We start from the raw sequence: 26,318 nt of genomic DNA, 5'->3' as shown, positions 1-26,318 counted from the left end.
CAACATTGCACACTCCCTTTCAGCTGGCTCTTCTCTGGACTCCTGGTTTATCCTTGTACACTACCTGAAGCTTATCTGTCCTCTTGTCCAGGGCACATCTGAGACCATACGGAAGCTGTGGGTGTTCCAAGGAAAGCCTATTTGCGACACACAGCCTTTGAGGTTCTCACGGTCATTTAAAATTTGGAGTTACTATTGTCTACTTCACCAACTTACTTCATTGCCCCAGGTACCCTTCTATCGAGGGGGATGCACTGGAGTTAGGAACCCTGACATCTCTGGTCCCAGATCTGGACCTAAGCTGCTGCTATCTTTGAAGGAGGCAGATTGTGCGTATTGGGGGCGGGAACACTGGCCTAGGAGTCAAAGACTTGGGACACGTCCCAAGTTGCCCTGTCTTGTGGGATGTGAGCTTATCCTAATCACCTCCCCACAAATGAGACTTACCAAGCCCAGTTCCTTTCAGCGCCCATGACCTGGTAAACCAGCAATTTGCCTAAGGAAGCAGTGCAATTTAGCAGCCAGGAAAAGTTCCTGCAGATCTGCCTACCGAACAAATTCCCACACTGTCCATACCAGCTAGGTCTCAGTTCCTGTACTGATTTTTAAAATGGATTATTAGAAAACTTCTCTGAGACCAGGCATTTTATCCCTTATATAGTACTAAACCAAAATGTTTTCCTCCATACTGAAACACCTACAGATGTATCTGTAAAAGAGGATTTAAAAAACACTAACCTCAATTATATTTCAATAAAGCCAGAGGGGGAAAAACCCATTTCACACCCAAAAATTTAGCAATACTTCATTAATATAAAATACCCAGTGTCCAAATTTCCTTAATGATGTCAATTTTATGTTTTTTTGAGTCATAATCCAAATAGGGTCCAAACAGTGTACTGATTATGTGTTTCTTAAATCTCCTTTAATCTACCACTTCCCACACCATCTCTATTTTACGTTTGCAATTTGTTTATTGAAGCCAGATCCTCTACCCTGGAGTTTCCTTTGGATATTGATTAGATTTCTATTTTATTTTCTTTCTTTTTAAAAAATCTATTATATTTTCTAACTTTTCTCTCTATTCTCTTATTCCTGTAAATTGGTAGTTATATCTACAGTTGATTAAGAGATTTTTGGTGATACATTGGCAAACACACAGGGTGTCCGTGTTTTAAAAAATAGTTGAGAGTTCGCATGTTCAGGTCTTTATAAAATAACAAAAAATTGCATTTGTTATTGTATTTATTAAAGACAGTCATTTATAGTTTATAAAAAAAATATTGCCCTGATATACACAAAAATTTCCTGATAATGGTAATTAAAAACAGGTACCCCAAAACCCCCTCGTGTCCACACCAATTTTTGATCTAGATTGGCTTAATCTTGAAGTGTAATCCAATAAGACTGAAGACCAAACACTTCAGGTCCTGGACAAGATAATAAAATACTCGTAAGCCTTCTGGGTCCCTATAATACAAGAGGAAAAACATGTTTAAAAAGCTGGAAAAAAAAACTGGCAAAAAAACCAAAACATTTAACAACCCAGATTATTTACATAAAGGTATTTACAGAATTAAAACTTTAAAAACAACCAAGTGTCCATAAAGAAGGAAAAGGCTATGTGCTATATATTAAACAAGGTCATTTAAAATGTTACAGTTTTTTGTGTTTTTTTTTTAAGATTTTATTTATTTGACAGAGACAGAGAGCCAGCGAGAGAGGGAACACAAGCAGGGGGAGTGGGAGAGGAAGAAGCAGGCTTCCAGCGGAGGAGCCTGATGTGGGGCTCCATCCCAGAACGCCGGGATCATGCCCTGAGCTGAAGGCAGACGCTTAATGACTGCGCCACCCAGGCGCCCCTAAAATGTTATAGTTTTTAATGGGGAAATATTTATATTAAATGAAAAAAATAACTATTAAAATAACAGACTGCTGATCTCAGTTATATTTTTTGTGCTACTTAAAAGTTACATAGTTTTTAATGCATGGGAAATAGACAAGAAATACTTCAAGATATTACTGGCTGTCTAATTGTTAAATTCTGTGGGTGATTTTCCCCTTTTTATTTTTCTGCATTTTCTACAGTGAGCATGTATTACTTTCAGAATTAGGAAAGCTTTTTTTTTAAAAAGAAGTAGTACTAAGCAGGATCAAGAGGCTGAAGATTATTATGGCACAACTGGCTAAGAACAAGGAGACTGTCCAAAGGAAGACAATTACACCCAGTATGTACTAAAAGTGAGCCATAGGGGCACTTGGGTGGCTCAGTCAGTTAAGCATCTGCTTTTGGCTCAGGTCATGATCCCAGGGTCCTGGGACTGAGCCCCCGTGTCGGGCTCCCTGCTCAGCAGGGAGCCTGCCTTTCCTTCTCCCCCACTCATTCTCTCTCTCTCTCTCAAATACATACATAAAATCTTTAAAAAATAATAATAAATATAAAAGTGAGCCATATCTAATTCCAAATCCTCAAAACACAGGAGATAGAGGTTGCCAAATTCTTTTTTTTAGGTAGGCTCCATGCACAGCGTGGAGCCCAATGCAGGGCTTGAACTCAAGACCTGACCTGAGATCAAGAGTCAAACCCTTAACCGACTGAGCCATCCAGGCACCCCCAGAGATTGCCAAATTCTAAGGACTCTTTGTAGCATAGACTCACGTCTCAACTTTATAATTTGCCCTACTGACAACATTAAGTTTTAAGTTTGTATTCTAAATAATTTCAAGTTTCACCATTGTCAGACTATAAAATGTGCTAGTCTGAACAGCCAACACTGAAGAGGTGTTCAGGTCGACCCTGTGACTCTACAGTTTCTCTCAAGCACCTGTTTTGGTATATTTCATTTTCTGTTCTGGCCAGATTCTTATTTTGGCTGCTCCTATGACATTACTCTGTGTGTCACTGAGAAGCTGTGTGTAACAGTGACTGAATAAAAACATCAAAAGCAACAGGAGCAAGCCCTTGAGAATAATTTGGGGTCTCTCTCTAATAAGAACAAAGCTGAGCCCTTCTGTCTTTTTTTTAAGATTTATTCATTTTAGAGAGAGCAAGCGAGCGAGCGAGAGGACGAGGGACAGAGGGAGAGAGAGTCTTAAGCAGACTCTGAGCTAAGCCTGGAGCCTGACGTGGGGCTTGATCGCGTGATCCTGAGATCACGACCTGAGCTGAAACCAAGAGTCAGATGCTTAACCAACTGAGCCACCCTGATGCCCCTGACCCCTTCTGTCTTGCATTTGTACCAGATCTTACCATAATGGTCCCAATTTGGTTAAGAGTTTCATATCAGTCTGCTTCAAAACAGACACACCTGGATGTAAGGGTCACAGACACTTACTTGGATTGATTGACGTCAATAAGAGAACCAATTTTTGATGTGGTGAAAGAAATGTGTTCATCTCCAATGACAATTTCAAGCTCCTAGAAACATTTAAAAAAAACTAAGTCAAGCTGGATTTTCCATCAACCACACAGAAGATCTATCATCTGAGCACTAACCTGTGCTGGATCTAGAAACAAAGAGAGAAATTAAATACTGGTTTAGTCCTTGAGTAGCTCATACTCTTAGAGGAAGATGTGTTTGTCAGGCTCTACCATTTCTGGGATTTGGAAGAATTTACAAGTTTTACATAGGAATTTTCATTGTTAAGAAAGTGGAGTAACGTATAAATCTTGTGCTTTACAAATACCAAGAACCTAATCTTTCTGGGCAACATGGGAAAAGGAGAAGTCTAGACTTTGGGTTTGATCCCGGCTTTGTCACTACCAGCTGTATGGTCTTGGGTCTCAATTTCTAAACAGGGACACGGGTAGCACAAATCTTTAAAAAATTTCCATGGGGGTGCTCACTGTGTGCCAGCTACTGTTCTTGGTGCTCGGGACACATGGGAAAAACCAAAGGTCTGTGCCCTTGAGGAATTTACAATCTAGTGAGTTCTACTTCTTTTTTCTTAATTTTTTTCCTATTTCTTTTTGATTTATAGTTTTCAATTATGAAAAGAATTCTAACAGAAAATATAGAAAACTATGAAACCAATGTTAACATCCAGATGTGAAAATGTTAAGTCATACTTGTGTCAAATCTTTTAAAGAAATAAAACATTACACATCCAAAGGTTAGGTCCACCTCCCATTCCATTCTCCCTCCCGCATCCCAGAAGTTGAGATGTATTCTTTCCACTTACGTTTTTAGATTTGGTAGTATGTCTTCAAATTTTTACAAAAATGATCATATATGCATCCTTTTGCTTTTTTCATCCAACACTGTTTTTGTATGTGATCTAATTCATTAGTTTTAAATGCTTTAGAATATTCCATTCATATCCTTATTTAAGCAGACTTAAGTTCCCAATTTACTGTACTATAAACAATGTGGTGAGAATATTCTTCTATGCATCTCCTTGTACGCGTGTGAAAATGTCTTTAGGAATATTCCTAGAAGGTATAGTTTTTTTCAATTTTGCCAGTTACTACCAAATTATTTCCTAAAATGGCTGTACTGATGTTATTCCCACTTCTATATAAGATCTCCTTTTTCTTTCTCACATCCTTTTTAAAACTTGATGGTCCCCCACCCCCACTTTTTGCTATTCTAATGGGTCTGAAATGGTATCTCATTATTTTCCAAATTTTCACTTTTCAAAATGTAGATATTTTCATATATTTATCGGCCACTTGTTTTTCCAGTTCTGTAAACTGCCTATTCAGAACCTTTACATATTCTGTCACTGGGTTATCTTTTTTTTTCCTGGGTTATCTTTTTATTATTAATTTGTAGTTCTTGATATATTCTAGATATAAACCCTTTGCCATATATGTTTTGCAAATATCTTCCTTCAATTTGTGGCTTATCTTTCAACTTTATCAGGACGTCTTTAGCTAAACAGAAGTTTTGACTTTAAAGAAGTCAAATTTATCAATCTTTTCCCTTGAGGAATTTAAAATATTCCTTCTCTACCCAAAATAATAGAAGATAGTCTATATTTTCTGTTTTAAAATCTTGTTTTATTTCTACACATGGTCTAACTTAAAAATATTCTATAAACATACTGCCAACTTATACCATTTGTTAAACAACCCAGCCTTTTTCTATTAATTTGAAAGTTCACCTCGGTCATACCCTGCTCGGAGTTTCCATATATTCATGGGTTTGTTCCTGGGCTCTCTATTCTGCTTCTTTGTTTACTGGTCAATTCTGAGGCAATACCACAGTAGATGACTGTACCTTTTCAAGAAATCTTCAAAATTATCTTGGTTACTCTTGTCCCTTTGATCTTCCATGAATTTAATGCTTTTTTAGGCTTTAGGAAAAATCCAGTTGTGATTTTGATTTGAATTGGAATGAATTTACCAAATAATGGAGTTGTTCCATCCATAAAAATGATACATATTTTTATGTTCTTCTATAAAGCCCTTTTAAATTTTATATATCTTATTAAATTTACTCCCAAGTTCTTATAGCTTTTGTTGCTATGATGAATGGGATTTTGTTGTAATTACCTTATCCAATAGGTTGTTGCGAGGGATAGGAGTATGCCCTGTTTTCTTCACAGGACTACTGTGATTGTTGAAGGAGTTAATAGAGCTGAAAATTAATGGTAAAGCAAAATACATATACATGATTTTACTGAGATCCCGTGGATATAAACTAAAAAAGTTAACCTTAGAAAGTACTGAGGATGAGATTTTCATTTCACTCTTCAAGCGGTAGACTAGGTATCTGTCCAAAGGATACAAAAATAGTGATTCAAAGGGGGCACCTGCACCCCAGTGTTTATAGAAGCAATGTCCACAATAGCTAAACTATGGAAAGAGCCCAAAGGTCCATCGGCAGACGAATGGATAAAGAAAATGTGGTGTATATATACAGTGGAATATTAGCCATCAAAAAGAATGAAATCTTGCCATTTGCAATGATGTAGATGGAGCTAGAAAGTATTATGCTAAGCAAAATAAGTCAGAGAAAGACAAATACCATATGATTTCACTCATATGTGAATTTAAAGAAACAAAACAGATGAACATAGGGGAAGGGAGGGAAAAATAAAAGAAGATAAAAACAGGCAGACAAACCAAAGAGACTCTTAACTATAAGGAGCAAATAGGGTTGCTGGGGGGGATGGGGTAACTGGGTGATGGGCATTAAGGAGGGCACTTGATGTAATGAGGGCTGGGTGTTATACGCAACTGATGAATTACTAAATTCTACTCCTGAAACTAGTAATACACTGTATGTTAACTAACTTGGATTTACATTAAAAAAAAAAAAAAAAAGTTGACCCACCATTGAGGTGAATTAAGAATTAACTTATATGGGTTTTTATATTAATAAATGTAATTATTATTGAGCTTTTACTATACACTGGTACTATTTTAGTCACTAAAAATATAGCACTGAAAAAAATAGGTAAAAATCCTTGTACTGAAGGAGCTTGCAGGGGTATATGCAAATCTGTTGTGGGGGGGGGAGGAAAAGAGATATATAAAGAAACGCAAACAAGACAATTTCAGACAATAATAAATGCTACAAAGAAAATAAAACATCTTACAAAAAAAAAAACCACAAAAAATAGGGAGGGACATTTTAGATTGGATGGATAGGCAAGACATTACTGAGGAAGTAATGTTTGAAACCTGCAATAACAAAGACAATGTTGGATAGAACATTCCAGGAAGGATGCAGCAAATGCAAATGTCCCAAACTAGGAACAACCTAGCTGTGTCTGAGAAACAGAAATAAGGTCAGTGAGGTCTGAACACAGTAAAAGATTATCTGAATGGTAGAAGATAAGGTGGGAGTTCAGATTTTATTTTATCTTATTTATTAAGATTTTATTTATTTATTTGTCAGAGAAAGAGAGAGAACAACACAAGCAGGGGGAGTGGCAGGCCGAGGGAGAAGCAGGCTCCCCGTGGAGCAAGGAGCCCGATGCAGGACTTGATCCCAGGACCCTGGGATCATGACCTGAGCCAAAGGCAGATGCTTAACCGACTGAACCACCCAGTCGTCCTGGATTTTATTTAGTGGGAAGGCAGTGGAGAACTTAAAATCAGTGGACTACATTTACATTTTAAAAGATTAGTCTGGTTTCAGGATGGAAAAACAGGCTGTACAGGACAAAAGAAAAAAGGAAATCAATTAGAAGTCTAGCTTAGGAAGGTAGCAGTTGAGGTGGAGAGAAATAGCTTCCCTGTTAACACAGTCAAATATGACAGTGGCTTTTATTTTAATTACCATAATGGTCTTCAGAATAAATATATAAGCCATGAATTTAAACACATATACCTATCTGAATTTAAACACATATACCTATCTGCTTGCATATGTTCCTTCTATTAGATTGCAAAATAATCACGCTCTATTTCTCTTTGTATGTTCACAATGCTTTGTCCGTAGTAGTTACTCGGTAAGTGAGGTGGGCAGCAAAACCTCTGAGAAGGGCTGGGGGAGAGTCACGTGAGGAAATCCAGGGCTAGGCTCTAGGTGGTCGGAAGCACCACTGGCTCTCTCTGTTCCTCCCTGTGGGATTACTGCTTCCTTGGATAAAGGTGCTGGTTATCTGCTTTGTGCAGGGCGCGCGCGCACACACACAGATTCAATGTCAGATGCAGGGCAGAACTCATCTTGTAAGACTTCTGCACTACAGGACAGTTGCTAGAACACTCACCTGCCGGCCCACTCGGTCAGGGGGAGGCCACAAGGCATCATCCTCTTTGGTAATTTCACTGTCATCAATTATTCTCTTCAGTTCCTCCATTACACTTTTATGTACATAAGCCTGAAAGCAAATTAAAAAACGGAACTTAAGTTGCATCCCTAAGCAAGTGTTCTGACTCGGATAGTGATGCAAGTTAAAAAAAAACAAAACAAAACAACAACAAAAACCCTACTCCTAAAACCTAGTTTCTGGCACCTCTATAAGGGGGATGGCATTCAGGCGTGAAGAGGGCAGGGCCAGAAGTGCCCAGTGCCTACTCAGACCCCATCTACCTGTTTCTACTTCTTGGCACATTCTGTTCACTTGGACCTTCTCCTTGCTTACAGACCCAACTCACACCTGAACCCAGAACAAAAGATCTGTGAGTAACCCTGGTTATTCCTAACTAGCTGACATGATAATGAAGAGCAGAGACATGTCTTTGAAAATTCATTTTGCATATTAGTCCACATAAAAAAAAATATAAGGAGACTGACATGCGTGGGTAAACATAAAACTGAATGCTAAATATAACAGTATGAAAATATATTGACAAGACATCTTCAAATGTGACAAAGTGGTTAAAAGGAAAGAGAAGCTTGGATGAAGCCTCAATAGTGCGGCAGGAGTTACACAAAATGGAGCACACGGACTTGACAGAGGCAGGCACAGCTTTGAACTCCCACTCTCTCTCTTGCTAGCCAGGGTGAGGTGACTTTGAACAATTAATATCCGGGCCTTCACTGTAAAGGGTAATAATACCACCCATCAAACAGGCTTACAATCAGGGTTAAATAAAATTGTATGTAAAACCAAGTGCCATGCCTGGCATCTACCGTGCATTCAATGATGTGAACTGCTTTCCCAAGGCTCCCTTTCCCCATTCAAATGCAAATTTAAGAGCTCTACTGAAAGCTATGAGCCAGGGAATGTACCAAACCCTGTAAGTATAATATATTTAATTCCATGATAGCACTGGAGGGTGGGGGGTGGGTTTTATTATTTCTATTTCTGCAGACAAAGAACAGGGAATTTGCCCAGGGGCACACAGTAAGTAGCAGATTCAGGGTTTAAACCAAGATTTGCAAGACTTCAAATGACTACCAGTAAGTGATTCAGCACTGTGAAAGAAAATATACACTAAAAGGTCTGAGAAAAATTTTAGAAGGTGTCTGTACATATGTCTATACTTCCCATTCTTTTTCAATACTACTCCCAGAAAGAACAAAAACAAGACAAAAGGCTAAACTGTAGTAAAAGAAAGGCTCTCAGAAGGCTCATTACCTCTTTTCTGATCATGACATCATTTTTGTAATTGCTGTTGTTGGCGTATCTCAATTTCCCTGTGAGGAACAAAAAAAACAAAGGCAGTGTTTATTAAAAACATATGAATAAAGTGTCATTGGCTCACTAAGACTATCAGCTGTTGCTTAAAATGTCTCCTAGCTTTCCCTTCAGTGTCTACCAGAAATACTATTTGTACTTCTGGTGTTCCAACAATACCAGTCTTTTCAGTTCTTCACTTTACGCTATTAAATAGCCTCAAAGCCAAAAATACTGCTGACATTGAATTACGATTCTTGCAAAAGGCAGCTCGGTGTGATTAAAGAACACAAGCAGACTCTTTTGTGAGTCCGGCAAATCATCTCTCTGCAGGTTAACGTCCTCAGCTGAAAACAGGGAGAGTGATGGTAACTTACTTGCACACAGGGCCTCCTGAGGCTCAAATGAGTTGTGAAAGCAGTTTGAAAACTGTAAACTGCTGTTTACGTACTATTCACGTGACCATGCAACACTCTGATCTATTCCTGTGATGGAAAAGTTGTGGTTTTATCATTAAGCATATCTGGTATATAAGGCCTTTTGTGTATATGTGCATCCAAAAGGCTAATCTGGGTATATGCTGGGGATGAAGGAAAAGACAAAAGGAAATAGATGAGTTTTTACCTTTGGAATAGAAGGCACACATGTAAACACATTATGTTGTCACACTACCAAAGACACTATCTTGTCATTGTTTGTTTACAACTGGGGCTTGGCAGATTCATCTTTGTGCCCCCATTTAGTGGGAGTTTTCTGTCATCTTTGATTCCTTTTCCTTCACTACAGTGGCCCTTCCCCCAGATCTTATCAAACAGCAAAGTCCTGTTGGTTCTCCCATTGTACCCTAAATTCTTCTATCCGCTTTTACTAGCACCCTAGTCCCAAACAACATCCTTTTTGTCTTGACAACTGTAACTGACTCCTAATAAGTAGCCCTGTCTCCACTCTTGCCCATTCTGCACCCAATGATTAAAACACTTTTTCAGGAAAAGATCACATCTCTTCTCTCCTTAAAACTTTCCAATTGCTTCCTGCTGCATTTAGAATAAAATCCAAACTCTTTGTCATGGCCTGTAAACACCTACATGGTGTGCCCCCTGCCTACTTATCTGACATTGTCTCCTACTATCCTCCTCAGAGCTCACTACTTCCTCAGCCATACTGGCCACCTAAAACATGCCTACTAGCTCACTCATGCCCTACAGCCCTGACACTTGTTACTCCCTCTGTCCAGAATGCTCAGCTTCCCGAGCTTCACAAGGCTGGCTCCTTCTTGTCCATCAGGGTTCAGTTCAAATACTACCTTTTCAGAGAGCGCGCCACCCTGCTTAAAAGCAGCCCACCAGCAATTATTCCATCATTTTGTCTTATGTTCTGACCACTCGTCACTATCTGGAATCTTTTTTGTTGTTGTTGTTGTTTATATCTCTCCCAGCACCAGAATATACGTTCCATGAGAGGGAGCCTCCTGTATCCCAGATAGTGAAAGAGAGCCTGGCACAAGGTAGGCGATCAATATTTGCTTAGTGAAGAATTCTAGTAAAAAAATGTCACGGAACAGAAGTCCCTGCACATGGAAAGAACCAATGGAGCGGTCACAGGAGTGATCCTTTCAGGTCCGCGCCGCAGTCATCAGTCCCTTCCTCTTCTAGCGCCTCGCACATCCCGGAACCCTGGCCTCCCCCCTCACCCCGCCCCAGGCCCAGTCCTCGGTCCCGGGGGCCCAGAGGCCGCTCTTACCGTCGGGTCGGAACTCAAACTCCAGAAACTCATGGCCGAATTTGCCCTTATGACCCACATAATAACGCAGATAAAAGTCACTCTCCATGGTTCACAAGGAGGGACCCGAAACCAAACTTTTATCAGCAAACCTCACCGCCGCTGTTTGCGCCCAACACTGACGTTTACCTGGGCGCGCGGAAGTGACGTCAAGGCAAGGCCGTCGGCCCTGGCTAAACGGCCCGGGTCTCTCCCGCTCCCGGAAGTGGGGGCAAGTCTGGCCCAAGCCCGGCGGAAACAAGGCGCCTTTCTCCCGAAGGCGGGGTCAACGCAGCCCCGCCCCCTCGGCCCGAGGCGGGAACGAGGCTGAGGCTCAACCCCCCGGTTACTCCCAAGCTTGAGGCTGAAGCAGCTGGACCGCCCCTGGGTTTGGGCTGCGGGTCTGGAGACCTTGCTTCAAGACTTCCGGCTGAGTGCCCCGAGTGCTGCGCCCTTTCAGGCTCGACGTCCGTTTAAGTACCCCTGACTTGTGTGAGTCGGGCAAAGCTGATAACCATCCCTGGACCTAGGTCTCAATAATAAAATGGGGTTCAATGAGCTGACCTCACAGGAAAAAAAAAAAAAAAAAAAAAAAGCTTAAGTGACCTGACCCCACGGAACACAGCACACGATGTGTCAAAAGTTGGCTGCAACTGTACTTGGCTGTTTACGGACCCCAGTTGAAGGAAACTGTTCCCAGAGATACTTTTCCTGAATTCACGGTGGAGATTGGAACTAACTTATTTCCCATTTTATCCCTTTTACTTTCTATTTCTTTTTATTTCTACCTTTCCCTTTCTACTTCACTGGTCTGTAGAGTAGGTGCTGTGAATAGAAGTTAAACTGAATATTTAATTTCCCCTTCTCGTTTTCTACGCACTGCTTACCCAGCAGTGATTCCCAGTCCTGGCTGCACAATGGAATCATTTGGGAACATCTTAAAAATACTGATGCTTGGGCCCACCCCAAATCAATTAAGTCCTCTTGTGGTGAACCTAGGCGTTGGTATGTTTTTGCAGAGCACCCCGGATGAGCTGCAGTTGACTGATGCCCAAGAGGCCCTTGTCTTTTCAGGCCAAAGTGGCAGACCTCTGTGAAGTCTTTCTGGCTGTGGAAAAATTTTCCTCCTTGAATAGGCAAAGGACAATCAAAGTCCTAATTATTAGAAGACTGCTTTAGCTCATCAAGGTTCCAGCCAGAGGGGGGAATGAAATCAGTTCCAGCGACAGTGCTGAGATGGCTTCCTTCTTGGGGCCTGGCCACTCTAACTGTATACTATTACGTATTGAGGTCCGTGGTACCTTGATTCTCATTCCCAATCTTGCCATTACTCCTCTTCTTCCTGAAAAAAATTAACTGGTAGCAGAGTGTAGAGTGGGTGTGATGGGGGGAAATCACTGGAAGCTTGTGTTAAAATTATCCTTGTGCGACTTGATTCATTGTTACGGAAGGTGAACTGATTAATTTTTTGGGTCTTAAATGTATCTTTAAAATAAGAAAAATAATGTTATGCATCTGGCAGGACTGTTGTAAGGATAGGAAACAATATCTTGGAAATTGGGGAAATACTTTGCAAAGTGTAAATTGCTATAAATCCATAAGGCATTTTATTAAAAAACAAACAAACAAAAAACAACACTGGGGGATGCCTGAGTGGCTCAGTCGGTTGAGCACCAGACTCTTGATTTTGGCTCAGATCATGATCTCGGGGTCCCGGGATCAAGCCCTGCAATGGGCTCTGTGCTCAGCGGGGAGTCTGCTTGGGATTCTCTCTCTCCCTCTCCCTCACTCTCTCTCTAATAAATGAATACATCTTAAAAAAAGAAAACTCTGGATATGGGTGGTAACAAGGGAATTGTATAAAAAAGAGAAGGGAACCACCAGGTATTAAGCACCTAATAAATGTAAATCCATTTACAAATGTTTGTTCTTTGAATCCTCACAACAATCTTGTGATAATTGCAATTAAGTATATAGATTCATCAGGTAGTTGCCACAAGGTTATTTTCCAGTAGTGAAATTATAAAAATTATACGGGAACTGCTGAATCTGAGCATCTGCAGATGTGGCAAATAACAAAAGTTCTGAGAAAATTTAAAGGACACTGGACTCTACTCAGGCTGTAAAGTGATTTAGGTTTGGGGGTGTGAGATTACATGGTATAGCGGAAAGAACGTGGTCTGTGTATTTGATGTGCCTGAATTCAGCATGATTTACTGCGCATTTACTGTGCTATGTGCCGGGAATACAGTGGTGAGCAAGACAGACCTTACTAGAACTTGCAGAACAGGCAATTACGGAGTATACAAGCACTTACAATGTAGAGATAAAGGTTACAAATAGGGGAAACACAGAATACTATGGAAGCACATGGGATGGCTCCCAATCCAATCGAGGGGCCTAAGGGAAGTCTTCTTCAAGGAAATATTCCAGATAGAGGGCCCAGAACTGTGTGGTTAGAAAACAGAATGAGGTTGTGAATATTGTAATGAGGTTGGAGAAGGGGCAGAAGCCAAATGGCTTACAAGCCATATGAAGGTATTGGATTTTAATGCAAGGGAAACAAACAGATGAAGAGCCTTAAGCGGGAAAGTAGAAAGGATGGTGGTGACATGACCTATTGGATTCTAGACAAAATCACTCTGGTTGCGGTATTGTAGAATAGATTGGGAAATGGAAAGATTAAAAGTGTGAAGTAAGGTCTGTAGTTGCTAATCTATGATGATGATCGTCCAAGACAATGGTAACCTGTAGTCAGGTAGTGGCACTGGAGATGACAAATGCGGATGGATTTGAGACAAGACACCAATAATGTAAGGGGTGGGTGAAGGAGATTAAGATGTGACCAGAGAGGTAGAGAAAAACCAGGAATATGGTGTCATGTGAGCCCAAATAAGAGTATTCCAAGAAGGAGTGCCAACCGTGTTAAATACTGCTTCCAGGTCAAGGAAGGTAAGACTGAAAGTGTTTATAAGTTTTATCATCAAGGAGGTCCTGAGTGACCTTGGTAAGAGCAACCTCAGTGTCTGGAAGTAGAGGAGGGGCAGAAGTATTGGTGTGCAAATAGGTAACATTTGTTGTGGAAGCAGAAACTACCTAACCCTAGGAGTTCGGTCTGAGTCTGCGAGAACGGAGGATTTGTGGAGGAAGAGTCCTAAGCCAAGTACCACGGACAAGCAGGAGCTGGCCGGATGAAGAGGCAGAGAAGGAAACCCTGGGCAGAGAACGCCACACATACCCGGGCGCTGCATGTGCCACGGGTACTTTGGGGATACTAAACGTAACCGTGTGACTTTGGGTAGTTCCTTCACCCATTTCCTTATCTAAAATGGGAACAATAATATTGGTAGTATTTATCTCATAAGATTGTGGAAGGCTAAAATAATTTATGTTGAAAACTGGGTACATTAGGGACTCAATCATTGTCATTAAAGCATCACAGTGAAACACCACTTTCAGATTTTAAAAAATGAATTTAATCTCTCTCTAGAAACAGTGCACTGATTTTACAAATGTTCACATTTGGTTTTTCGTTCACCAAGATGATGCTAGTACAGCTAGTGAGATGCAGCACACTGCCCTCTGCTTCTGCAACAGAAACCAGACTGCGAAGGACACTGAGCACAGAAGCTAATGAAACTCGGAATGACAAGACAAGAAGAGCAGAGACCGTTAGTGTGAGCCGACATTCTAACATGCCTGTTACATCAAATATGGTCGTTTGAGGGTGTGGGGGGAAGACAAACAAGGAAAATTCATTTGGGTACAATGTGATGGAGTCTGCAAACCAGTACTTCACCCCCAAATTAACAACAGCTGTGTAGAACAAAATGCTATTTTAAAACACATCGTTTGTACAGGTATGTTTTCTCTTGTAGTTTTTGTAAAAAAGTATCAAAACCTTCATGTCTTTAAATATATATACATATACAGGTGGCTTTTTTAAAATTACTTTTTATAGCACAAAGTGTTTGCAAATGCAGAGGGTTTCTGCTGATTCTTGACTATGCACATGGTGCATAGCCTGAATGAACAGAGCTTCCTGATTTCTTATATTAACTGAAAATTTGAAGCTGTAATTCCTCCACCTCTAAGGTCTCTGTATCCTGAAGATCCCCAATACCCTAAAAATACAGTGTGAGAAGACTCCGATACTCTATCTTCATGCATTGATGGGAAAGGAAGTTATTTACTCTGAATGTTTAATTGCGAACTCATTTATATTCTGTGAAATCGTGAGTATGGCTGGAGTTAGGGAGAGGAGTGAGGCTCACATCCTGTGCTCTCTCCCGATTCCCACCAGCACCTGACTAGACAGTGTTTGGGGTTCCCTCCCAAACAAACTTCGGAGATCGAGACTACCCGTCTCCAAAATTTCGTTTTCTCAACGTTGAGAAAATCTCAGAGGTTCTTGACAACGTGGAGTGCTTCTGTGAAAATTCCATTACCGTTATATTCAAAAAAAGGTCAACTCAAACATATGAAACGCAGTCACTGTTTCCCTTTGGCCACTGGAAAGCTGGAGGCTAAAGACTGTCATGTCTGCAAAGTGCTGGCGATGCATCCTGATGAACTCTCTGTGATGCACTTGGTGCCTCGTACACAAGAAATGACTAAGAAACGTTTGCATAATTGAATCAGAAATTAAACATAAGTATTCTATAAAGTGCTTACATTGAACCTGTCTTTCCATTCAGCCTCATTTCTTGCTAAGTCCCCCTTGAGCCTTTTGCTCATTACAATGAATTACACGCCATTCCTTATAGTCCCCATGCTGTTTCATGCCTGTGTCCTCCCCTGCCTGCAGCAGCCCGGACACCCCGACTTAGTTTTTAAGACTTAGCATAAGGTCACTTCTACAATGCCTTTCTTGACCCCATTCCTCATCTCCTTACGTAGAAATGACCTCTCTCTCCTTTGTGCCTTAATAGTACTCTGAAAAGAATCTATTCCTTTTTTGTTTCCACGTGTCTTCCCCTATTGTTACTGTGAACTCCATTAGGACAGAAAACACTTGAGTGACCTGTCCATCTGCATTGCCCGGCACTTAATTGGTACCTGGCAAATGATTTCACTGAATGGACTGTAGGATTATGTTTTCAATGGAGTCAATACTGCACTCACAGAGAAAATTGGAAGGATCATAGTACTTATTGCCATAAATTTAATTCCGATCTCATCTTGAGGTTAAAGGTTACCTCAAGCTATTTTATAAATAATCATGCTATCAAGAGTAAATAAATAAAATGTTAGTTTTCTATTTCTGGAAGGCTCTTTCTACCAGTGTCTTCACAATTCCACTGGAAGCATAGGCCATTAAACAGGTAGCAGGTTTGGTACAGTGTTCAGGCAGCCCAAAGTAGTCTCCTGGAGAAGGAAAGGGAGGAAAAGGTCTGGGACCAGTTTCTTCCAAACAGAGAAAAAAAAAAAAAAGTCTGATAAATCTTCTACCCTCCTGGCATGATCTCTAGGTTTCCTTCCAGCTCTGTAGTCCAATGACTATGATCTGTTATTGGCTGTAGATACATGAGAGCACAGGGGCAAAAGGCAACAGAAATGCATTACACCTCAAAATGAGGTTCGGACGCCTCCAAGACTAGAGAGGGAGGATGGACCTGACCTCTTCAGATTTCATCTTACTGACTACCGTCGGACACGTGAGGATTCTGCAATTCGCCTTCTGGAGCTTGTCCCACAGCTGCCTCTTCCAAACTGCAGCTGAAGCATATTCAGGAAACACGCATGTCTCTGAGAAAGCCGTGGTTCGTCGTCATTTTGAGGTCTCAGGCTGAGCCATCCTGACTCCATTCGTTGTTGTTGTTGTTTTTCTGTGAAGGCCAGGATCTGACTGAAAGTTTAGAAACTACCCATTAGTCGTTGCTCTCATTTCCCCAGGAGATTCTATTTCTTTGGAGGCAGGTCATAGAAAAAGTTGCTTGTTTCGGTAAATCTCAAAATGTTTTTTGTCATTTTTCTTCAGTCAAAAATAATTTTACTTTCCATTCTTGAAAGAATAATAGGAAGTGATTAAGCTCCATAGGAGTTGGCCACCTGTTCTTAAAATCCTATTTGGTATTGGTCTCTAGGTCAATTGCCTCTCAATGAATGTTTCAGGACTACAACACGTGTGTATCATGAGGAAATTGCTTGTTTACGCAGAGCATAGGGCCGAGGCTCCAGAACACAGTTGTTTTTCTCAGAAGTTAGGAGACCATGAGTGATGTGGAGAAAGGTTCTAGGAGCAAGGTTACAGAACTCCCGAATGCCTGCCTGGAAGTGCGAAGGGTATCAAGCTGGTGAGACCTCTGAGCTTCATTGAGTTGGGGGCTGTTGAGGGGAAGGGTGTCAGAATTTGTTCAATTTGTTCACATGTCTTGTCCCTGGCTGCCTGGTGGGAGTGAAGTGGCAGAACAGCAGAGTTAAGAAAAGATCAGATCTTGGATGAGAGAGCCGGTGAGGACAGAATTCCTTCTGGACCGCAGGATTATGTTTTCAATGGTAGACCCCACAAAGAAAAAAAAGCACTTCTCCCACCTCTTCCAACACCCAGGAAAAACAAAGAAAGGTGTCCATAATGAAAAAAAAAATCTATACATATACCCAGAATTTTTCCTTTTATTTACAAAGTAGTAAACCAAATCCCTGTGTGAACATATATAGCCAATATACTATAATGCTGCGTATGCCATTTCCCCCTCGCAGGACTTCAAGTTTGGCCACTTTTTCTGACTTAAGTCAAAAGCTACTTTCATCTATATGAACACACGATGGTAGCAGGCCTGTGTAGTCACCCCCACTTACAGGGAATGGCGGAGAGTAAGGGAAAGGGAGAAAACGAGATGTAACAGAACCTATTCCACCGTCCTTACTCTCACCCACTGCGTATCTCAGAGGTTCAGCGCCTGAGCCAGTCTCTACAGGAAACTTGGGCTGTTCTGGAAATGTCTCCACTTAGCTCTCTCCACGAGTAAGGACGGCACCCTAGGAGTGCTTCCGAGGAAACATAATGAGTTCAACCCGAGCATCCTGAAGGAAAAGGAAGTTACTTGAAATGTCTAACTTTAAAACAAGGAGTAGCCGAGGTTTGGGCATGTTCGCGCCCGAGCTCCCGAGAACTTCTGGCACCGTGTGAAGTCTGCGCACTGGCCTCAGCCACAGAAGAGAAAGCCCAAGTGGGAGTCACAGCAGCCGTGGGGCACCTGAAAGCCTGTGCCTGACTGACTAGGGTCCCAGGAGTTGCCAGAGGTGGAAAAGATCTGCCTCTTCCACTACGTGTTTACGCAAGCCACGGCATCCATTTTTTTGAGCCAAATTCCCAAATATTTCTCTGAAAACTATAGATACCCCTCCGTGGACTGTTTTCCAACGTATTTCTCCGTATGGATTCGAACAGCCACAGGTGCGCCTCTTCTCTACACATCTGTCTCTCTCACACACACACACATAGAAACGTAAACGCACACACAGTCTGCATGGTGGGCCACTCATACCAAAAATAAATACTCTCGTGTCTCTAAATTATTTATAGAACTAATCTTATTTTTGAAATATGTTAATAAATAATCTAAGTGGGGGAGGGAGTTGAAGTGTTTTCTTCTTTTTTGCACTTATGTTGATGGATAGCCACAAAGCGTCATCATTTCATATTACTAAGAAAAAAAAATCAAACCCCAAACTCCAAAACCTAAAAAAGTCCCCCCCGAACCAAATGCCCTCTGTAAATATAGTTTTAAAATGATGAGTAAGCTACTGTACCATCAGCCCCATTTGGTTATATATCATGTTAGTCACTCAGCAGTAGCCAGTCCATGAAATCCTCATGGGTAGTGCAACCAGTTAAAGAGTGTATAAAACATTATACATATAAAAACTCTCACATCCTTTGGATGTTTGCAGTTCATCATAACTTTGTGGTTACCTTTCCGCAACATAAATTAAAAAGAAATCTCACACACACACACACACACACACACACACACACTCACTCACACAGACCCACATACAGAAACCCCTTCATCCAGGCATACACCATCCAGAGAGTGTAGTGCATGGGACTGAGTTCTGTGAGGCACGAAGGGAGTGGTCCCATCCTCAGGGCAGTCCGTCATCTTCAAGGCTTAATGCCACTCGCTGGGGAGACAGAGCAAAGAAATCGCCATTAGACCCACAGGAGCTATTTACTGAGTCCCCACGAGGCAGCAGCCATTCTATTACCTCACAGGCATTGGCTCACATAATCTTCACACTACCCCAAGAGACAGGTTTGTCCTATTTACTTTACAGATGAGGAAACGGAGACTCAACGAGCTTTAACAACACTTGTCCTGGGTCACAAAGCAAGTGGGTGAACTAACATTTGAACCCAGACCCCTGTGAATCCAGAGCTGTCGCTTTCTCCAGCATTCTCTGTCTCGTTGTAAAGGAGTGCTGTGGAGATCCCCACTTCCTCAGTCCTTCCTTATAGGATTTTAGGTTTCTTCAACATCAGTGGGTTAGCTCTGGCAAATGTTTACTCCCAGGCCGTTAGCTCCTTGTCTCTAGCTTGTGAGTCACTATTAGGCAGGCGATCTGCCGTGCCCCTCCTAACTGCTTACACAGAATCGGAAGGCGATACAGGTCAATTACACTCAATCCTCTGTCCCTCAACCCTACTTTCTAGTCATTAGATGCTAGATTTCCCCTCACAAATGGCTGTTAGTGGGCTGAGCCCATTAACCCCTGAGCTGGTCTATTCCATTGGAGCAGTGGACAGTGGACTTAACCTGTTTCCTCTACTGACAAGAGTTCTGTTTCTCTAAATATTCTGATGTTCCCCGATTCTCTTAGACTCAGAGAGTTCTATACAAACCCTGAAATCTGCAGACAGTGTCTGAGTTCCCTTCCTTTCCTTCTGAGTGTTTTGTCCTCCAGGCTATACATCTAGCTTTCCCCAACTGGGTCTGTTTGTAATCCTGTTTCCCACTCTTCCATTTCCTGGGTACACTCCTTTGGGCAGACCCCAGTATTTCAGTATCTTTCTCCTACCTAAGTGAATTTGGGCTAACCACTTTACCTCTCTGAGCCTTGGTTTTACCATCTGTCAGATGGGAGGACCTACCACATAGAGTTGTTGAGAAACCAAATGAGATCATCTCTGTAGAGTGCTTAACACGTGTGGGGTCCAAAGTATTCTAGATCAACCTGACCAGCATAATAGAACCAGACTAGCATTTCCCATCTGTGGACAGCCTACAGCCAATTCAAAGCGACCCTGCTGCCTTTCAAATCATCTTTGGGTTATTTGTGGTTTTGCGTGAATGCCACGGCCTTGCTCTACCAGCATAGACACTGGAGACTCTCTTCTTTTGTCCAGTTACCCTCCCACTCTCTCCGAGACAGATCTCTAGACCAAAGGCAGTGGTGGTGGAGCTACCTGAGAGAAGGACAGGGAGGAGAACAGGTTGTTGAGAGATCTGATTCTCAGAGCTCCCAGGCTATTTCCCCCATGGTGTAAGTGGAAAGAACACGGACTTTTGTGTACATACAGACTGGAGTTTTTATCCTGGTCCTGCCACTTTTTAGTTGTGATCCTAGGCAAGTTATTCAAGTTCTCTAGTCTCAGTTTCCTCATCTGCAAAATGGGGCATATCATATCAACTTTATAACGTTACTGTGAAGACTACACAAGGAAATGTACATAAAACACCGAGTCAGGTCCGACACACAGGAGGTTTTCACTAAAAGTCGATTTCTTTCCTCTCCTACTCTATTTCTCTGCTGCTGGCGGGAGCTTATTCCTCGGGCCTCAGATGCCTCCGGAATAGCTCCTCCGGAGGGATTATTTGCTCCTTGGGACAGAACGCCACTTGACACGTGTAGAGTGCTTTGTGACTCACAAAAGCTCTCGCACGTGTGCTCTCTCGCCTGAACGCTATGAATTTAGGAGGGAGATGGAATGGGGGTTATCATTCCCATTTTACAAATAGAAGTGAGCAGAGAGAAGCGACTAAGGCCACAAGGCTACGGCGCAGTGAAACCGGGAGCCAGCTCCTCAGGCTACGCTCAACGCTTCTTCCACTGGGCCCCCACCCCAGTCCGTAAAACTTGGTCCAGTGCCTGTTCGCGTGGTTGGCCGAGGTTAAGTCTCAAGGCCACCCGCCAGCCCTCCTCACTTGCTCAACTTCACTTCCCATGCCTCCCCTTCATGAATAATGTGCTTCCGTGGCGAAGGTAGTCTGCTCTGCCCCATACTTGATCATTTCCTCCACACGCCATTTCCTCGGTCTGCAAAGAACTCATCTTTCCTCTTTGCCCCAGCACCCAGCTTACAACGTGCAGCCTTCCAGGACCAGAACGCCTTCTAGGATTGGCTGCACCTGCCTAGGCTCACGCCCTCACTCGCCAGCCCCTCAGACTCAAAGTGGCACTGCCCTACCTTGCACTTGACGACAGGCAGCTCGGAAAGAGGGTTCTTCGGGAGTTGGTGCAGCTGTGACCTTGGTTCCCCCGGCAAGACAAACAGCTCCTTGAGGGCAGGGGCTGGGTCTTCCAGTTCTCTGGTCTCCCCAAGACAGGGCTCTGCCCACACTGGGTGATCAAAGTTGCTGATTGCCTGACAGGGGGATGGACTGGATGACCTAGGAGGTCACACTCAGCCCCCTGACTCTGCTATGCGACCATGACATCTGCTTCAGACACTTTGTGGTCCTTGCTCCCCCAACAAGCTAGGTCCTATTGTACCCCTTAGCCTTTGCACATGCTTCTTTCTGGAATGCCATTTTCCTCCTTCTCTTGCCAAAAAACTGCTGGTAACCTTTCAAGGCTACTGTTCATCTATCACAGCCTCCGTGAGACATTCCCTGCCTGGTTTCCCAAACAGAATTAGCAGCTCCCTTGTTGATGGTCCCACAGCATTTGTCCAGCAAACGTGTACTGGGAGCCAGCTACGCTGTGTTAGGCACCAGGGAAACAGATGAGTCAAATGATCCTGCCCTCAAGTTCACAGTCTAGTGGGGAGACCAATGAGCAAAAAGACAAGTTGACTACAGTGTGACAGGTGCTGTGACGGAGAGAGGCTGTGGAAGAACAAAGAAACCAGGGAAAGCTTCCTGGAAGAGAGACTCCTGAGCTCCACCAATGCGCAACGCACACGGCTATACAACAGTTAGTGACTCTCACCCCCACCAGCGCCTCGGAAGCGGGTACATTCCTTCCTTCCTTGTGAAGCCCCATATCCAGGGCCGTGCTTGGCTCGCAGCCAGCATACAGCGTTTGTTGAAATGAATACATTTGAATTGCATGGCCACAGTTACCCTTCCAGGCCAAGGGTTCTGAAGACTTACTCAGCAGGAAGAAACACATTTGGCTTCTTTACCTTAGGAAGAGCCTCTAGCTACGAGGTGGTCCTGATACATTTCCACCCCAACCACCCACCCCAGCATTTCTGTGTCCCCAGGGCCTAGAATAGTGCCTGGCGCATGGTAGGTTCTTGATAAATGTTGGAAGGAAGGAAGGAAGGAAGGAAGGAAGGAAAGAAGGAGAGGGAGGGGAGAAGGGAGGGGGAGGGAAGTAGGGCGGGGGGCAGGGAAGGAAGGAATTCTTGTAGCAAGCCATACTCACTGCAGGATAGACATGGCCGATCTGAGCAGTCCTCCCTATGTGCAGCTCATCTTCGTCCTCTTCTTCCGTGGTTTTCCTGTACACTGGGTTGTCAAAATTCATGCTTTTGGTGTTCTTCCGCTTCCAGTTTCTCCAGATCAGGTAGCCACTCACGCACAGCAGGGCTATTACCGCTGTGGAAAGGGACACCGCGCATGCTGAACTTCCAGGAGCCTCTGGAAGCCTCTGTCCGTGCCTGTCTCACCCCCTCTCCAACTTTCCTGCCCCTTGTTCCTCAGGCTGTTCTGCATGTCTTTTTTCTGCTGCTTGGAAGCCCTTCTCCTATCTGTTCCTTTATTAACTACCCATCTTTCAAGATGCAGCTCAAATGCAAAGTCCCCTCCACTTCTTGAGGAACAGTCAGTTGCTTGCTCCCGTGTGTCCCCAGCCCACAGTGCTGTACCGTCTATGTGTGTACCCCCAGCTAGCCCGAGCTCTTTGTGGGCACGGACGGTGTCTTTATCTCTCTGCCTAGCTCAGTCACATGTACTGAGCGAATGAGTGAATTTCTTCACCACACCCTTGTCCTAATGCTGCTGCTTCCTCGGGATTCTCTGAGAGAACCACTCTCTCCCAAAATGGAGGGTGGATGGTGGGCTGGGGTGTTTCTTTCCAAAGCTGGGGCTCTGCAAGAAAAGGAGCATCTCTAAAAGGGGACACAGCAGGGAGACACTGGCTCTGAGTTGCAACCGATGAATGTATTACGAGTAAAGGAGGAAGTTCTTTAACACAGTTGGGCAAAAATCGGGCAAGCAGCTTCAGGAGATAGTAGGCGATCACCGGCAGCTTTCAAGAGGTGGCTGATGACAGGTATGCAGGCTGCTCGAGAGGGAGTTTACTTGGTAAGACTGTGATCATCGATACTCATTACAGGTAGGAACAAGGCAAGGATACCTATCGCCGCCACTACTATTGTGTTCCAGAGACTGAGCTCTGCCGTGAGACCAGATCGGGAATGGAAGAAGACACACAGGGGAGGGGGAGAAACCAAAGTGGTTTAGTATTATCAGTTCTGCACGTTCAGAAAATCTTGGAAAAGCAGATGAAAAACTATTAGAAATAACGTCAGTTCATCATGAATTAACATAAAAAGTCAATAGCGTTCTTATTAATCAGCAATAACCAATTAGAAAATGGAATGGCATAAGAACACATTCACAGCAGCCCAACGAAAAACTGCAAAATACCCGGAATCACCTAACAAGAAATGCGCAAGTCTTGGGACACCTGGGTGGCACAGCGGTTAAGCGTCTGCCTTCGGCTCAGGGCGTGATCCCGGCGTTATGGGATCGAGCCCCACATCAGGCTCCTCCGCTATGAGCCTGCTTCTTCCTCTCCCACTCCCCCTGCTTGTGTTCCCTCTCTAGCTGGCTGTCTCTATCTGTCGAATAAATAAATAAAATCTTTAAAAAAAAAAAAAAAAGAAATGCGCAAGTCTTATTTGACCTATACAACTTTACAGAAAGATGTGAAAGAAGGTTCAGATAAATTGGGAGATGTGTTATGCTCCTGGATGGCAAACTTTGATACTGTAAACATGTGAATTCTCCCCACAGCAACTTATATATCTAAAGTATAAGATTCCAGGATATGCTTTTTTATAGAATTAAGATGATTCATCTAGAAGAGAAATTGAAAAAAATCTAAGAAAATACTGTAGGAACAAAAATGCCCTATTAGGTGTGAAAACCTAGCGTGAAGTTGTTCTCCCAGTTTATAGGAACAGACAGATAATGGGTGAAGGACAATGAACAGCCCAGAGGCAGGTCAAAGTAGGGACAGGCATGTAGTTTATAATAAAGATGATGATTCAAGTCAGAGGGATGGATTATTCAATAATGGTCTTGGGAAAATGAAAGAGGCCTGTAGGAAAAAAATAGTTAAATCTCTACCCCACACCATACTCTAAGATAAATTCCAAATGGATTACTGTCTACGTAAAAAACAGTGCTTAGTAGAAAAATATATGGGGAGATACTGTAGTAATTTACAGTGAGGCAAAACATGAAACCTAGAAATCATAACACGAAAGATGAACAGATTGGATACTTAAGATTTTTAAATTTCTGCGTGGCAAAAAGTACCACACGCGTATTTAGAAATCAAGTGGGTGTATGGGAGAGAATATCTGTAACGTGTATTACAAAGGTTAAATATTCATTATGTATAAATATTTCTACAAATAAGACCAAGAATCAACAGAAAAACAAGACAAGACTGTGAATAAGCCATGCATTAAGGAGGAAATGTAAATGGCCATTAAGCTTATGAAAAGACACTCTATCTCAGGGAGAAATGCCAGGGAGAGAATACTCGTCTTCCACCCCTCAGAAGAGCAGACACTAAAAATATTAATTGTATCAGAGTGGGTTTTTTTTTTTTTTAAGATTTGATTTATTTATTTGACAGAGAGAGAGACAGCCAGCGAGAGAGGGAACACAAGCAGGGGGAGTGGGAGAGGAAGAAGCAGGCTCATAGCAGAGGAGCCTGATGTGGGGCTTGATCCCAGAACACCGGGATCACACCCTGAGCTGAAGGCAGACGCTTAACCGCTGTGCCACCCAGGCGCCCCCAGAGTGGGTTCTATCAGGGAAACAGTACACATGCCCTTCTATCCAGTAGAGGGTGGCAGGAAAGGGCTTGGTTTCTCTTTCACTAAACAATGTTCAGGGTGTTTTCCACTCACTCTGCTCCATCAGCCCGCCATAGTCTCCCCATCATCTTTACTGTTAAAGCCTTTCAAGGCCAATTCAAATGGCATCTTCTCCGGAAGTACCATTCCCTCTCCTCCGCAGGGCATCACGCTGCTATTACAGCGCGCTGGAATACGTATTAACACCTCTCTTGTATCACTTTTTATGACCATGTCGGGTTAAAGACCGAAAGCTCTTCAAGTCTTCTTCCTTTTTCTTCCCTGGATCCTTGGCACTCAGCACAGCCCCTTGCATGGTGCAGAAGTTTTGAAAACATCCGCTCACTGGCTCACCCCCACACTGGGGATTTCTAGGATAAACGGGCAAAGTCCTCGCCCCTGAGGTGCCCGTGGGCAAGCAAGGGAGATCCAGCTAGGACTGGGCCATCGCAATTCGAAGACCCCACCACGAGAGGAGACTGGTACAAGAGACGGCATATTCAGGATACTATGTGAACAGCGGGGTGGGAGAGAGTAAATCAGCCTCCGTGGTTCTCTGTGAGGTTTAACCAAAGGTTATATTTTGGCCATACTGAACTTCTAGTTCCAAACGCACCCCCACCCCACCCTCCCATGCTATCTCCCCTTCCTGCCTTTGCTTCATGCTGTTTTCACTGCTTGGATTGCTCTGGATTCTTCTTCATTGGGCTGACTCGACGTGAGTCATTTCCTTTCATTTCCACTAGGAGACCTTCCCTACCCGCTTCCCTTCTCTTCCAATTTCAAGTTAAGTACTTCCTCTGGACCGCCTGTGGCTTAACGTCCGACTTCCCATGTCATAGTCAAACTATCTGTTACGTGCGTCCCTCTGACAAGACTAAACTTTTGGAGGACAGGAACCATGTCTTATTCATTTTTTAATCACCTTCTCTCCACTTATCACAGAGTCTGGTACATCGCAGCTGCTTGATAAATGTTTGTTAAAAACCAAACAGAAAGAAAGCAAGACAGCATGATTTACTAAAGGAATGGCAAGCAGCGCTCCTCATTAATTTCCTGCCGTGTGCCAGCCACTGCCAGGAGCTGGGGAGAGTGGCGAGCAGGACAGGCACCAGGCCTGTGCCCATGGAGCCGACAGTTCGCCTTCACATGGCTAGCATGTGCCGTGTGAACGCTGCGGAACAGGGAGGCATTGGGACGGTTGCCTGGGGCCAGGTCCTGAAGGGCCTTATGTGCCAAGCTAGGAAACCAAAGGACAGCACTGGGAAGGGGG

The 26,318-nt window shown here is 43.1% G+C and overlaps 2 protein-coding genes across 2 annotated transcripts in view; both read right to left on the bottom strand.

Annotated features, from left to right (window-relative positions):
* Positions 1-1,227: 1,227 nt before the first annotated feature.
* MAGOH (mago homolog, exon junction complex subunit) lies at positions 1,228-10,949 on the bottom strand. The gene is made up of 5 exons (XM_026498058.4): positions 10,759-10,949; positions 8,980-9,038; positions 7,666-7,776; positions 3,336-3,418; positions 1,228-1,470 (listed from the first exon to the last, which is right to left on the bottom strand). Exons 1-5 carry the CDS (start codon positions 10,844-10,846, stop codon positions 1,371-1,373), a joined length of 441 nt encoding a protein of 146 aa, XP_026353843.1. The 5' UTR covers positions 10,847-10,949; the 3' UTR covers positions 1,228-1,370.
* Positions 10,950-14,261: 3,312 nt separating this feature from the next.
* LRP8 (LDL receptor related protein 8) overlaps positions 14,262-26,318 on the bottom strand; it is a 78,985-nt gene continuing 66,928 nt past the window's right edge. Inside the window, exons 18-20 of the mRNA XM_048220609.2 lie at positions 22,375-22,547; positions 21,191-21,367; positions 14,262-18,906 (exon numbers count right to left, since the gene is read on the bottom strand). Of these exons, the coding sequence (XP_048076566.2) occupies positions 18,868-18,906; positions 21,191-21,367; positions 22,375-22,547 (389 nt within the window). The 3' untranslated portion in view covers positions 14,262-18,867. The remainder of the gene's footprint in view (positions 18,907-21,190; positions 21,368-22,374; positions 22,548-26,318) is intronic.

Source organism: Ursus arctos, unplaced genomic scaffold (genome assembly GCF_023065955.2).
Source record: "Ursus arctos isolate Adak ecotype North America unplaced genomic scaffold, UrsArc2.0 scaffold_12, whole genome shotgun sequence".
Taxonomy (NCBI): domain Eukaryota; kingdom Metazoa; phylum Chordata; class Mammalia; order Carnivora; family Ursidae; genus Ursus; species Ursus arctos.
This window is presented reverse-complemented; position numbering and strand designations above follow the sequence as displayed.

Excerpts from the sequence above, each read along its gene's own strand:
- MAGOH (XM_026498058.4), bottom strand. The coding sequence starts at position 10,846 with ATGGAGAGTGACTTTTATCTGCGTTATTATGTGGGTCATAAGGGCAAA. Across the intron at positions 7,777-8,979 it reads ATGTCATGATCAGAAAAGAG|GCTTATGTACATAAAAGTGT; the intron begins GTAATGAGCCTT and ends ATTTGCTTTCAG. Across the intron at positions 1,471-3,335 it reads ATTGACGTCAATCAATCCAA|GGACCCAGAAGGCTTACGAG; the intron begins GTAAGTGTCTGT and ends CTTGTATTATAG.